The 14,325-nt window shown below is 53.6% G+C and overlaps 1 protein-coding gene across 7 annotated transcripts in view; it reads left to right on the forward strand.

Annotated features, from left to right (window-relative positions):
* sdccag8 (SHH signaling and ciliogenesis regulator sdccag8) overlaps nt 1–14,325 on the forward strand; it is a 39,778-nt gene that overhangs the window by 14,744 nt on the left and 10,709 nt on the right. For 6 of the 7 annotated variants that reach the window (XM_049009221.1, XM_049009224.1, XM_049009223.1 and 3 more), the window contains 2 exons: nt 12,146–12,273; nt 14,132–14,240. In XM_049009221.1, coding sequence (XP_048865178.1) covers nt 12,146–12,273; nt 14,132–14,240 — 237 coding nt within the window. Of the gene's footprint in view, nt 1–1,995; nt 2,552–12,145; nt 12,274–14,131; nt 14,241–14,325 lie in introns of those variants that run through there. The other variant, XM_049009226.1, reaches the window with a different exon arrangement.

A 14,325-nucleotide genomic window follows, 5' to 3' on the forward strand; every position in this document is an offset into this window, starting at 1 on the left:
AACCGGGCGGCGGGGTAATCCCACCCACCCCAGGCCTTACTGCTCCGGCTCTGCCGTCGCGGCCCAAGACCACCCGGCCACTTTCTGCCAAGCCGGCCTTTCCCGTTAAAAAGGCGAGTGTCCGGGGTGGCAGTACCGCAAAGGCCGGCGTTCCCACGTTACCGTGACTGCGGCAGCATGGGGGGGGCAGCCGCTTCCCTATAATTGGTCCCCGCCTGCTCTCCATACGTCGGCTGCCGGTCCACTCGCCATCGGCGGACAAGCCGGGTCAGCGACCGGCACGGCCGGACCGGTTCTGTTAGTCGACGTGCGCCGGCGGCCGGTGCGTGGCCAGATGGGGGAGGGGTGGGGGGGTTCTTAGGCACAGATGCGGGAGACATCTGTCTGGCCAGACCAGCTGCCCCTGCACACCCCCTGGGCTCTCTGGCAAATGGAGGTGCAAAGATGGGATGTGGCTGTGAGTTTTCTCTCTGTGTGTGTTTGGAGGGGGGGGGGTGTCATCCATGTTCCATGGTCAGATGACTACAGCTCTCCTTAATTTCGGCATTTGTGTTTTTTGATGGTGGGGGGGGGGTGCAGCCAGTGACTGAATGATCACAGCCTCCTTAGAAAATGAGGAGTGCAAAGCGGCTGCCTTTGTTTGTTTGATGAGGGTGCTCTCGCGCACCCCCGCCCCCCGCGTCACATGGCGGCAGTGGGGTGGGGGGGGGGCGGCTCCTGCATCGGATCATCAGCCAGCTGTGCGCGAGGCAGGCGGGATCTGCACTAAGCCCTCCACTCTGTTCGCATCCTTCTGACGCTTTGGAGCCCGGCCTCCGTTCTGTTTGTTTGCTTATGACTCCCCCCCCCTCACCAGCCTCCACCTAATAGCTGCCACTGGCAGGTCTCCCCCCACCAGGAGCCCCACCCCCCCAAAGGGCACAACAAAACACGGCTCAAAATCAAGCTGTGCGCTCTCGCCACCCCGCCCGCCAGACGGCACTGGCCTCCCTTTCAGTGCTGTCGTTTTGGAAGAGCCCGGCGCGTGAAATCTGCCGCCCGCCTCCCCGCAGCGCTGCCGCCCGGCGCCCGGGCCTGACCCACCCCCACGTACCTCTCCGAGGAGACCTCCGAGTGACGCCGGGCCACTCTGATCCCGTCCGACGTGTTTAAAGAGGCTGCGGATGGCGACCGGACCCCCCACCCCTCGACCCGCGCGTCGTTACGCTTTTAATTAAACGGCGCGCTTGTTTAACGACGCCAACGGCTGCGCTTTGCGTGCTCCGCTGTGTGATCTCATCTTTCATTCACCATGTGGCTACTTGACAGATGAGCAGGAAATGCGATTTGGGATGCCCTTGCATGTAGACTAGCAAGTACTTTTGATTTTTAATATTTATGCACCCTGTCATATACATACACACACATACACACACACACACACACTACATTTATGTCCGGGTCTAGCAGTAACTAATATCCGTACTTAGTTGTAAAATATTTTTTTAATTTTCGTACATATGGATATAGTAAATGGATGGATGGATTTAAAATTGGTCTTTAGGTTTGTTCAACATTGCTTTTTTGTCTATGATGCCCATGTGGTAGCTGGTGGGATATCTGGTTTGGAAGGACCCGAGCAGAGGTGCCCTCGTGCTGCCTGTTGCGTGTGACTTTCGGGCCGGAAAGGGGACGCAGCTCATCGTCAGGCCGCCACCGTGCTCCCTAGTCCTGGCTGTAATGCCAACAATGTGTGGGTGTGTGAGTGTGTTTGTTGGGGGAGGGTGGAGGTGGGTTATGTGTATATTACATTACAAATGTCCACAGAATGTGATTAAAAGCCTGTTATTTTTATAAGAGGACCACCTTTTTCGGTCCGCCAATGCCAAAAGTCTTTTCATCTTATTTGGTTACTTATGGTTAATGTTAGGGCTGGGTAGGCTTAGGCTTTTTCCTATAGAAATTGAACGGAGAGTCCCCACAAAGATATAAATGTAAACGTGTGTGTGCCTGCAGGTTCAAGGATGCTGCATTCAAGTTGGGGCCAGTGCTTCATGCAAGCTGTGGGATAAATTCTGGCCAAAAGATCTCCTGGCGTCTTAATGTGGCCTCAGAACCACTAACCGCTGTCTCAACGTCTCCCGAACAGTCTGATGGGAAGAACCTGTTCTGATAGCCGTCAATTAAAGGACCTTCAATAGACAGCCGTGGAGAACAGCTCTCATGAAGCCCTGGCAATTTAAATAACTGGCTGAGAGAGGCTTTCCCCGTTCTGAAGCGATGCAGCTCATCCAATCGCGCCTTAGTGCATAAATCACGCTGTAATTGCATCGTGGATGCCTGTGGTCTTTAACAAAATGTGGCAAGTCCAGGTACCTCATTTGCAGCATTCTTATTAATATTTAGAGATTCGGACCGATGGCCGTTTCGCTGTCACATGGGTGTGGCCCCCTTGCTTCCGGTTCCGGGATGGGGTGGGCACAGGGGAACTCGCCCAAGTGACACCTGTGCCACTGCGATCGGAAGTTGCATGTTATATTCAAAGAGTCATTTAGACTCTTTTCCATAAACTTAAGCAGTCTATCTCTTGGCTGTCTGCCTTGTTGGGGGGGGGGGGGGGGTAGGAGAAATGGGGAGGGAGGGAATCTGAGAATGAATAAAATAGCGAGCAGATGCCGCAACACGCCAGAGGGAGACATGCACGGAGTGCGAGATCTGTGCGCTACAAAACTGCGGTGAACCCAGGCAGCGGGAGGCGGTTGTACTGGCAGAACTGGGATAAAAGGGGAATGACAGACAGACCGGCTCCTGTCAAAGTAGTAGTAATGAAATCCTGGCCGGCGCCAGCCGAGAGAACCTGTGTTAGCACCTCGGGGTAAGCGCAGGGGCGCGGCGTGCCAGGTAGGAGGCCAGGAGCGGGGAGCTGGGTGGCAGCCATCTTGTTTGGGAGCAGATGGCGGGCAAGGCTGGCAGGGGAGGGGCTGTTTAGCAGAACTAATCAGACAGTAACGGATAGGGCAGCTGGGAAGGCTGCCGGCCAGGCGGGGGGGGGTGGGGGGGGCGAGCGCCGGGATGTTGACAGCGGTGTGCCCGTTGGCCCGGGACGAGACCTTGCCGCGTCCCCTTCGCTGCACTGAGGGGAGCCCCCCCCCCGCCGCTTCACCGGGTGGCGGAAGCCAAGACGAGCACTCTCCAGCCACAGCCGTCCTGTCCCTCTGTCGCCGGGGGGGGGCAAGCTTTGCTGAAAGCAGGAGACGCTGCTTAGGATGCGAGCTTGTTGGGGAAAGGGGGTCGAGCGCGCGGCGCCCCCGGCTTCCAGGAGGTCGATCAGCGGGCGCTGAAATCATCGCGTGCCCACTGCGTTCCTCTAAGGAGAAAACGACATAAATTAATGAAGGCCTGGCAGCAGCGCGCCTCCATCGGGGTATGAATTAAATGGGGAAAAAAGGAAAAGACAAGGAATTTTGATAAAAGCAAACAAAAATAACACACAGTGTGTGTCAGAGACGTGGTTTTACTCCGCTTTAATAAGCCCATATTCAGTTATGACGCCTGAATATGTGCAGAATGCCTCCGTATTGTTGTCAACAAAACACACAATTCTGGGAATTATTATGGCGTAATTATCATTATTTAATAATTATTTTTATCTCGCTCCGGGTTTCCGAAGTGCACCGAGTTGGGTCTTAAACATTGGCTCTTGGCCGGGTTCCCTCGATTGCGGTGACTGTTTGTGTACCGCCGTGCCAGCTGCTCCCTTGCGCTCGCCCGTCCACCGTCCGCGGATCTGGGCGTGCGCTTGCTAGGCAGTGCTGGGAATTCGGTGTTTTTGAGCTCGACTCAAGTGCTAATTAAAGAGCCGGGTAACGCTAAGCCGCCGATTGCGGAGCGCGGCCATACCTCGCAGCAAGCGCGCGCGCTGCCAGCGTATGAAATATTCATCTCATTATAAAAATACGCTGTCGCATTAAGGAAAAAACCCAGCCGATGCCGGTGTTGTGCTTCTCGAGCCTGACACCAACCACCACCTCGCGTGGCCCTCGGGGGCATCCCGGGCCCCGAGACTCCAACCGGAGTGAGCAGACCGGCGCCATCAGAACCCAGGCCCAGAGCCTTGTGCTGTCACCGGCACTCGACTGGTTGGGGGGGGGGCGTGTGTACGGCTCTGTGAGGGAACTTGTTGACAGCAGGGTGAGTAAGGACAGTGTCAGAGTCAGACACTGACAGCCCCTGGCCCCCACCCGCCCTGCTCTACCTCCAGCCGCTTCTGGAGCCCCCCGGCAGGACATGAGGAAGGACAAGATATTCAGGACAAGGCAGATCGGGCGTTTTGGAAGGTTTAACAGATGACGCGACAGAGTGCTGGCCTCCAGCTGCGAGACACCCAACCAAAGGCCATTTAGCACGAGTGTTTTAGCACGACCCCCCTCCCCCGTTGGGCCGCTCTTTAGCTTAAATTTGCATGGACAGCCCTAACAGGATGCCGAAAACGCAGCAAACGTGCAACGGATGCAATTTAACGCTGTCAGCTGCTCAAAAAATATGGTATCATCAGATTAGGATGGTTTCAGGGGAAATTTTTCATGTGTTTCTCCCTGGAAGATGTTGCCGTGAAAAAGAGTGATCAGAGAGTGATCCGGTGTGCAGCGGCATCCTGAGCGTGTGCAGCTTCCGTGTGGCTCAGTGCCCCAGCGCACGTCCCGCTGTGGCCGCAGAGAAGGGCTCTTCCTGTGTTCTGTGGGAAATGCATAACGAAGGGTTTCTTAGCGAAGGAAGGTCTTACTGTTGGGATCGCAGGACTAACGGCGAACTCCAACAACAGCCGAGTCACCCCCCCTGACCGCGTGGGGGGGGGCAAATACCCAAACAGCAAGAGATTCACTTCTGTTCATTTGGACAGGAAAAGAAAGATTTCTTTCAGAAATATGGTCTTCCTGAAATTTTTATCTGATTTAAAATTTTATATTAATGACATTAATTAATTAATTAATTAATAAGGAAACAAAGTTTTTAGAAAGGAGGCAATTTTCATCTACTAAGACTGAGGATGGCAGCCTGTATGTGTGTAAAAATCTGGCCAGACCTGTGGGGGGCGTAGTGCGCCGGGGGAGTGTGGGGGCAGCGGCCGCTCCTCCCTGTCTCCACGGCGGCTTAGAGGCCGAGGGCGTCGCCGCCTGGCGGCCTGGGACACGGCGGGACGCAGCGTGGGCCCCAGGCGGAGCGCGGGCAAATCTGTTGGGTACAACTGTTCCCACCCCGGCCAACACTGCCCAGAGAGGGTGCCCTACTTACTGTTTCTGGAAGCTGGGTCTCTCTCTCTCTCTCTCTCTCTCTCTCTCTCTCTTTCACCCTCCCCCCTCTCCATTTCTCTTCTTTGCTTTCTTCCTTCTTTTCTTTCCTTCTTTCTCTTTCGTCCTTGAAAGTTCTTTCTTTAGGCCTCAGATCATATAGCCACTCTTATCTTAAAGAAGTGCCTGGGTCACACAAGCTGTCGTCCAGCAAGACCTGGCGTCCCTGTTCCCAGAATGCCGTGCGGGCGGGTGCCTGACAGCCAGCCGAGGTGCCGCCGGCATCCTCCGTCCCACCTGCATGTGAGCCCAGGCCCAAGCAGGTCCCGCTTTTGGAACTGACCCCAAATTCCAATTCACTTCATCAACTGGAATTTGAATTTAATTCCGTGGAATTCTGAGAAATTCTTCTAATTGAACAGAAAAGCTTAGTTTATTTTGAGGACTGTGCCTCCGCCACCTGTCACTGCGAACAGCTCTAACGCCTGTTATACACGACCTTAATTACTGCCATCTTTTTTTATGTTATTATATGTGTTATTGATCGCGAGAAAGGGGACAATCGCACAAAGCTGATGCCGACCCCTTCGACCTTTGGAATTTCGCTGAATTCACATTCCCTGAAATTTAAACTTGATCCTCTTTCTCAGTTCAGATTCAATCACTAAATCTGGAATTGGCAATTCCTAGTTAGAGAGGAACGCAGGATTATATCACACAGAAGAGATGCGCTGACTTCTAATGAAAAGGCTCTGTGTGTGTTTCCCCTGATCTGCCCCAGCTGGTGGCGTGTTTGCATGCAGCCGCGTGTGATTTTTTGACCTTTACCGCAATGCCCTGGCTCTCCCCCTCTCAGGTTCCTGCTTTTTCCCGCCTTCCGCGACTGTCACCCGCACGTTCGCGTCTGTCTGTGCGGAGAGCAAACAAGCCTCAAACACTTTCCCAGCCTATTCCAGCTTTTATTTATAACTTGCATATGGCTGATTAACATACGATAAAGCCGCAAGTAAACAAACACCGAGGCTATAGGTATGAATCAGGCGACTCGCGAGGGACCCACGGACTCGACTCCGGCCCAGGAAGCGAGTGCGGGAACCCTGACCGCGCGAGTGACACAGTGGTGAGCGTCAGTGTGCGCGTCCGCGTGCACTCTCATACGCCCCGGTGACACCCAGCGGCTGTGGCCTCTGTCCTGGGGGAGCATACAGATGACGTATCCCCCCCCCCCCCCCGTCAGCAGCATTATTACACATAACAGATGGTATAGGGAGTTTATTACAAAGGGAATCACAGACGAGAGAGTGAGCGGATGGGGGCGCGGCCGGGGCCCCGACCCTGGGGCCCGCCGCCCCGGCGCGTTAAAAGCTTTTGTTCGCTTCTCCTCATGCTCGCCAGCCCAGGCTTTGATTCCCCACTGTTGGCTCTGGCCGCTTGTTTGTTTGCCGCAGGTTGGTTAACGTGCCCGCCCCCCCCCACCCCACGCCACCCTACCACACACGCACACACACACACACACACACGCACACACTGGTAGCGGATTATCAGGGCAGCTTTGCTCAGGGCCCCCCCCTCGTGAGAGCGTGTGGCACAGGCTGTGCTGCAGCAGGGTCCCCGCGGGGAAGCTCGGTGGCGGGGGGACACGTGACGACGGTGTGAGCCCCCGTTCAGGTGGTGTCACAGCCTGCTGCACCTTGGGAGTCAGCTCTCCATCTCCCTCTCTCCCTTTCCCTCTCGCTCACTCTATCTCTCTCCATCTCTCCTTCCTTTCATGTCTTCCCACCCCACTGTTGCACTGCCGAGGACGCCGGCATTCAAAATGCATGAATTAAGTTTTATTTAATAAATCCAATCTGTGATTACTGTAGGGGGAACAAGCAAATTAAAACATGCATGTAATTTTATCTTGAATGTTTTCCATGAAATAATATTGGCGGAATAATATCAATTGCATAACGAAATTGATTACAAATAATCATCATTATTCAAAGGCGGTCAGCGGTTCCGTCCAGTTAGCTGGTAAACGGCATCATGATTAATTCAGAGCGTGCCTGGACGGCGCTGAAAACGTGTCATCTGTAGGATAAGCATAAGACAATCGCTGCATAAAGTAGGTAGGTTGAGGGACCAAATACGTCTCTGTGACAAATTAATTCAGGCTGCGGTCCACTGTGCGCCGGAACGCGGCTGCGAGCCGCTGCCATCCTGTGGGCTCTGGTACAGATGTCGGGGAAAACGGCAAGCGGGCGCGGATTCCGGCAAGCGGGCGCCAGCGTGCAAAGTACCGGGGAAAAGAACTTAGTTCGCGAAGTAAGTGTCTCTCTCTTGCTCTCTCTCTCTTCGCCGTTTTTGTGCGAGAATGTACACTGGAGGGGGCGGGGCCTCTCTGCAAATTGCCGGCGGCTGCAGTCCGCCTTCGCCGGTGACCTTGAGGGGGGCTCGTGCTTCTTGAAGAAGAAAGCAGAAGCTGGCAGTAAACAAAGTTCACTTCTGACAGATGGATTGAATGACAGAGAGGTGGCGGGAGCCAGGACGGCCTGGCAGCGGAGGAGACGCTCAACGCGGTCCAACAGGAGAGGAGGTGTGAACAGGTGCGGGACTGCTGAAGGAAGAGGGGAGCAGATGGAGGGAGCCAGAGCCAGTTTAGTTAAAGGAAAAAGGGTGGGAGGGAACGAGGGAGCGGGGGGGGGAGGGGGAGATCCTGAAAAGTGATGGGACCGACGGAGAAGTATGCAGAGGGTAAATAATACACTGAGCTCTGTTGGGTGGGGGGAAGGGGGTCTATCTTCTCCTGTATTCCCTCTCTTTAGCGGGCGGTGAGGATGGGGTGAGAGGAGAGGGACTAGGCCCCACTGCTGTGGGTGACCGAGTCGATGTGGCGTTCAGCTCCATGCCTGTGGGGATGACCCCCCCCCCCAGCACTAACACCACACCTGAACTCCTCTGTGAGCTAGCCCCCCCGCCCCCCGCCACCAGGCTGGCTGTGCTTGTTACACACCCTCTATTTACGCACATGTGATGCAGCCCCCGTGTGACAGTCTTGCTGGCCACCACTAGGAGGCGCTTGTGCAGCAGGCCTGGCCTTAAAGCTCCACCCCTAACCCCCGCAGCTTAGCTGCGCCAATCGTGCTTTAAACAATGCCAGATATCTGTGCAGGTTTGGGCTTTCAGCACTTTAGGGTTTATTAGTAAGTTACTCTGAGCCCGAGAAACCTCCATTTTGTACCAACCTGAAGCTGCCCCCCTCCACCCCCGGCCAGCAAATCGGTTCTAACCCGTATGAACCAGGTTGTATACTGATTCAGTGGTGAAAAATTGTTTAAAAAACTTAGCATGTAGCGTCTCCTTTCTGCTTTGTGGTAACGATAGCAGTATGTGCGAAAAATAATCCGATATTAGTTGTTTTATGTAATAAAAATCTCACAGAACAAAAAACGGTCAGGATGATGTTGTCGTGATGTGTACGGTCCTTTCTGCTCTGCTCAGGTTCGGCAGCAGACCTGCCCTGGACGCACACTGACAATTCTGCACCTGACCGCTTGCAGAGGACATGACAAACACTCTGCTGTTTAACTCACCAGTTTACGAAGAGCAGGAAAGCTGCTAACAGCCGTAAATACAAGCAGTGCTATTTTCAAAGGAGGCATTTGTGTCTTTATGGGAAAAACTATTTTTCTTAGAATATTTTTATACGCGAATTGTGTGATGGATCCAAAGAGTTTCAAGAACCTATGTTGTGGGGTTTTTTTTTATTTGTTTTTTTAAATCCATATGTAGTCTGTCAGATTGCCAGAGTAAAATTTTGAGTGTACTCGTTCCATATCTACTTATAATTTGAGCATAAGGTGATTTTCTGAGAGAAGAAAATATCTCTGGAAGTGTGATAAAACCCTCTGAGGGTGTATGTTTGTCTCTCGTCAAATCACGCTGTTTGTTCGGTGACAAGTTTACAGGTCCCATTTGCTTCTATTAAACAGGAATGCTAACCCCCTCAGGCACATGTGAAAATGTCTGATAAACACACTTTTTCCCATTGTGGGAATTTATAAGTGTGTCGTCTGTCCCAGAACATGCCCTCGGCGTGTGACTGCGATGAAGGAAACGCATTTTATCTGAGTTTCTAAAATTGACTTTAAAACTAATATATAAACTGAAATTTCTAAGAATTAGGACTAAAATTATGGTTAAGGACGATGTGCTAATTATCCTTATAAATCACCTGATAATCTTAATAGGGATGGATGGATTAATATTTATTTAATCCATCCAACTAATATTTATTCATTAGTTGGTATTTACTTGTATTGACTTAGAGGTGATCATTCTTGTATTTTATCAAAATATAATTTGTGAATATTGATTTTTATTGCAAAGTGTAGTTTTGTTTCTGTAAATATCAGTCAGTTGTGTCATCATTTTTTCACTCTACAATGAAATACTCGAATATTGAATATTTGACAATTTTTCAAAAAGCTTGATGCGGTATTATTCTTTAAAAAAAAAAAACAAAGTAAAACTGACTTGCGAATGTTCTGAAGTCGGCACGGCTCCCCAACTTCTACGGCGTTAAGTGACAGATCGCCATAATAACAGAGTGGCTGCTGGCCGTACAGCAGGACTGTCGCACACGGAAGCATGACTGTGCTTAGCGGCTGCCGTCATGGACGTGCTTCGCCTCTTTGAGTGCGCTGATGCCCTCTGGCCGTTTGAAAGATGAGGATTTCTCTGGCTACATGCTGCGGTGTTACGCGGCGTTCTCCGGACACCCGGCCGGCCGGCCCCCCCGACCGGCCCCCGGTGGTGCGGACGCACAGGTTGCGCGGGGACGGCTCCCAGAACGCGTGCTGTCGCTGTCCGAGCGCCGGCGCCGGCATGGCGAGCCTGGTGTTGATGAGCGGCGGGCGCCAGCAGCCTGACTCATCGCAGGAGCCCCGGCATTTGGTCATTCCTGGCTGCGGATGGCGCCGCACCGCAGGGTGCTGCGAACGGCACTCGGGTGGGCCGCCGCGTTCCAGGCCAAATGGCCGACAGCTTGCCTAGTGCCCACTTAGGCAGCTCCCTGCCACTGCTGCAGCGGGCTGCCGCACCACCCCCCTACATTCGGGAGGGGGTGGGGCGGGGGGGTACTGGGGGTGAGTGATGTGGCACTGCCCCTGTCGGGGTCGCCTGATCCCAGTCCCTGCTGCTTGCCGTGACCCGACCTGCTGGCATCCGAACCAGCTAACGGGAAAGTGGACCATTGCCGTTTTGTGCGCTGAGATTCCAGACACGCTGAAGGCTCCGCTTCCGGGCCTTGTGCTCCCGCTCTGCACCGTTCTGCAATAAACACCCCCCCCCCCCCCCAAACTAAGACCGAGCCCACCACTGTTTACCTGCTTTGTTTGCGGTTTTGAGTCTAAGCGGGGGCCCTGCTATTGGACCCTCGGCCCTGTCAGAGGGATGCCCTCAGTGATTGGTATGGCAAAAGGAGAAAAAAAAAATAGCTTGGCAATTTTTTCGTCGCACGATTTTATCAAAGTCTCTAGCTGAAGGTCTGTTTGCCGCTTATCTCCAGCGAGCGCAGGGTGGAATAGGCACTCTGTCGGCTTGCTGGAGCTACTCGCTAACTTTTAGCATGAGGGGGCGTGTCTGCCTGCTAGTCGTCAGGTTAACAGGGTCTGGCGCTTTGGGGAATTATTTAAATTCCTTAACAAACCTAATGTGTTTTGTCTCCGAGTGCTTTTCCGCCTGAGTGCAGGGCAGCCGCAGCTTTGCAGCAGTGATGCTCACATCCGTCCATTTTGCAAACTGGCTCATTGGATTTCATCTTTCCGATAATATTAGACACAGTCACATGTGATGATCTTTGTACGTTGTGTCCATGGGACCTGTGACCTCTCCCCTGTAATTTAACCCACCCCCCCAAAGATCAGATGGAAAAGCCTATAAGGCTGTAGTTCTGGATTTTGTATATGTATTTTGTAGATGATGTGCCCCCCCACTCCATAACTGCCACACCTCGCCCGAAAGCAAGCAAAGTTCCCAAAAGTCTGTTTTTCTCTCTCTCTCCCTCCAAGTAACTTTTTTACCCCCCCCCACCCCCCAACTCCATCGTCTCAAACTAATTGGTCGGCAAACACCGCCAGCGCAACGCTCCACCCTGCCCCCCCCCCCCCAGTCCTCCCCCCCGGAAACAAACAGTAACAAATGGTGAGCTGCGAGGGCTTTAGTGCGCACGCTGAGCCGTGGTGTGGATGGTGTTTTCAGGCCGCTGTTCAAGCCCAGCGGGGGCCCCGGCGCGCTCTCCCCGGTGTCGCCGCGCGCCGCACTCCCCGCTTTCACACACCAGACGACAGCAGGCCTGGGGGAGCGGTCACTTTGGAACTGGGCTACAGACACGTCGTGCCAACAAGAAGAAGAAAAGTTTTTTTTTTTTTTCTTTAAATTTTTTTTTGTGCTGTTAATTAACAGAACGCACTTCAACTTTCGGGCTCCTCTCTCTCTCCCTCTCTCTCTCTCGCTCTCTCGCTCTCTCTCTCTCCATGGGCGATGTACTTGGCACTTGGCATGGACTAATTCATGTGAGACCAAATTAAAAAAAAAAATAAACGCCACGCATCTGTGTCGAGTTCTTAAGCGCCGGGCAGTTTTTCGCGCACAAACTACCAGGGAAATTAATGAAATATATGAATCACACACATGACAGTGTACTAACTTAGTGACGGGTGTCGCTGGGGTTTCATTTAGCGGTTCGAGCCGTCGCCCTGATTTACTTTGTCCCTGCTGGAGTGTCTCAGTCATGGCCCCCGAGTCACAGGTGGTGCTGTGGCCCCTTGAACCCCCCCCCCCCAATACCGGCCCTTCCTGTACACCTTACCCCTCATTTTCCCCCCTACCTCCAGAAAGGAGAAGGAGATGGCCGAGCGTGACCGGAACGAGGAAGTGGTCGCCCTGACCTCCCGGGTGGAAGAGTGCAAGCGGGAGTTGATGCAGAGGCTGTGTGAGGTGGAGGAGGACCATCAGAGGAGCGGTGGGTAACCCCCTCCGGACTCGGCCGTCTCGGCAACACCTGTAACCTTTGGCCGGCCGAGGGGGAGCAGATGCCGGGCGCTCCGGAAGGCTCCGCGTTACATATTAGTTAGCGTTTAGGCGGGAGCGCGGGCAGCACCACCCCACTGCCTGCCGCCCTCGGCGCGTGGTGCCGTACTCACATCTGCTGCACCATCTGCAGTCGCCGCGCTTTTATTTACCTGCGTTCCGAGAAACTTGAAGCACGCCGATGGCAGAACAAAGCCGGCGAAACAAAGGGCTCCTTTTTGGCGCCGCTCGCCGGCACACATGTTGTCTAAAGAGAAGCGGCATCAGGGGCTCAGTGGGGGGCTGTGCGGCTTTACCGAATTAGGCCTTTAATACCTCCGACCACTTCCTTCTCAAAGCTTATAATGGCCACTCTCACAAGCTAATTAGCTGTCCCCCCCCGCCTGCCTTTACTCCAGCTCCCCGAAAGACCAGTTTTTCCTCGCCGTTCGAGACCAAATCGCCTCCAGTCGGCATTGTGTGTTTTTTCTCTCCTCTCCGACTCCGTTTGTTTTCACTCCCAGTTTTCCCTTTTTATCTGTTTTTCCGCTCCCATGCGTGCCTGTGGCCTACACACCGAGTGCTGCTTTCAAACTCCTCCACTGATGTGCGGTTTGAACTTCACCATAGTTATTTTTTATTTATTTATTTATTCCCCCCCCCAATCGGCAACCTGTCTCACGGCTTCTCTGCGTCCCTGTGCCACCCCCCCCCCCCCTCCCCGGGCCTTTGAGTGGCCGTTTGGTGGCGTGCGCCTGCCGCTCGCAGCCCTCCGCTTGCAACGCCCGCTCCGCACGTCAATGTGTAACTGCGACAGACCCCCCCTGGGGATCCTTTGTGTAAAACAGGGGTGCGAAACGTGCCGCGGTCCCGATAATCCATGCGGCGCGGCCGTCGCTCCCCGGACATCCGCGACATCCCGCCGCGCTGCCCTGTCAGCCCTGCCTGTATGGTGAGCGACTGACTGAGACCTGTCAGCAAACACTATTGTCTTGTCATCTTTGGGTGGATGCTTTTGGTAAGTGTTTGTTTATTTTTGACCAAGATATTTTCAGATCTTGTGCCTTATTATTTTTTTTTTTACCCAGGTTAACTTAAATTATTAATACAATCCCTTTGGGAAACACAAAATTATAGAAAGTGGTTCTGGCTTCCACCGTTCGGTTTTGTTCTGTCAGCTCGTAATAAGCCATCGCTAGACCTGAGCCTCTGCTAAGGGGTCAATACATAAAATGAATGACCGGCTCAGTGTGAACATGCACCCCCCTTAATCTCCAGCCATCCTTCAATCACAATGAGCCCCCCCCTCTCCCCCAAGGGTCTTTCCGCCTGTAGCCACTCTGATCTGAGACTCGCCCACCCCCCCCCCCCCCCCCAGCGCCCATTTCAAAGAGAGCCGTAAACGGCAGAAAGGGCCATGTAGCATGCGAAGAGCACTCGAGGCAGAGCGAGAATCCTTCATGGCCAGCGGTGCCGCGGAGGCCCGAGAGGTCAGGCGCCTCCATGCAGACGCACAATGTAAAAAGCACGACACGCGTTTGTGTGTTTGTGTCAGGAGCCGGGATCAAAGTCGCTGCTCCGCTTTTCAAGCCACTTAAAAATATGGAGAGGGGCACTCAGTAAAGCACATCAGATTTCAAAGGGAGGAATTCTTTCCAACACCAGCCGCCCGGAAACCGTACGCAGACGTCGAGCCAGAAGATGCCGCCGGGGTCATGACTTGCTAGTCTATGGCCCCCCACTTTGGGGAGTGTGGTTGAAATTAGGGAAATCCCACTGACTCCTCACACATTGTCCTGTGATCTTTCCAGTTGGGGAACTTGAGTCTCTGCTGAGCTCTCAGAATTCCCTGATCGGCCGGCTGAGGGAGGAGTGCCATGGTTTGGGGGCCCAGCTGGAGGAGGTGACCGAGAGCAGCAGGCGAGTCGGCCGTCGACGCCCAACATCGGGCGGGTCGCTACATTATTAAACCGTCAGATTGGATGTTGAGTTTGATTGGCGGCTG

Source organism: Brienomyrus brachyistius, chromosome 3, assembly GCF_023856365.1.
Source record: "Brienomyrus brachyistius isolate T26 chromosome 3, BBRACH_0.4, whole genome shotgun sequence".
NCBI classification, from domain to species: Eukaryota; Metazoa; Chordata; class Actinopteri; order Osteoglossiformes; family Mormyridae; genus Brienomyrus; species Brienomyrus brachyistius.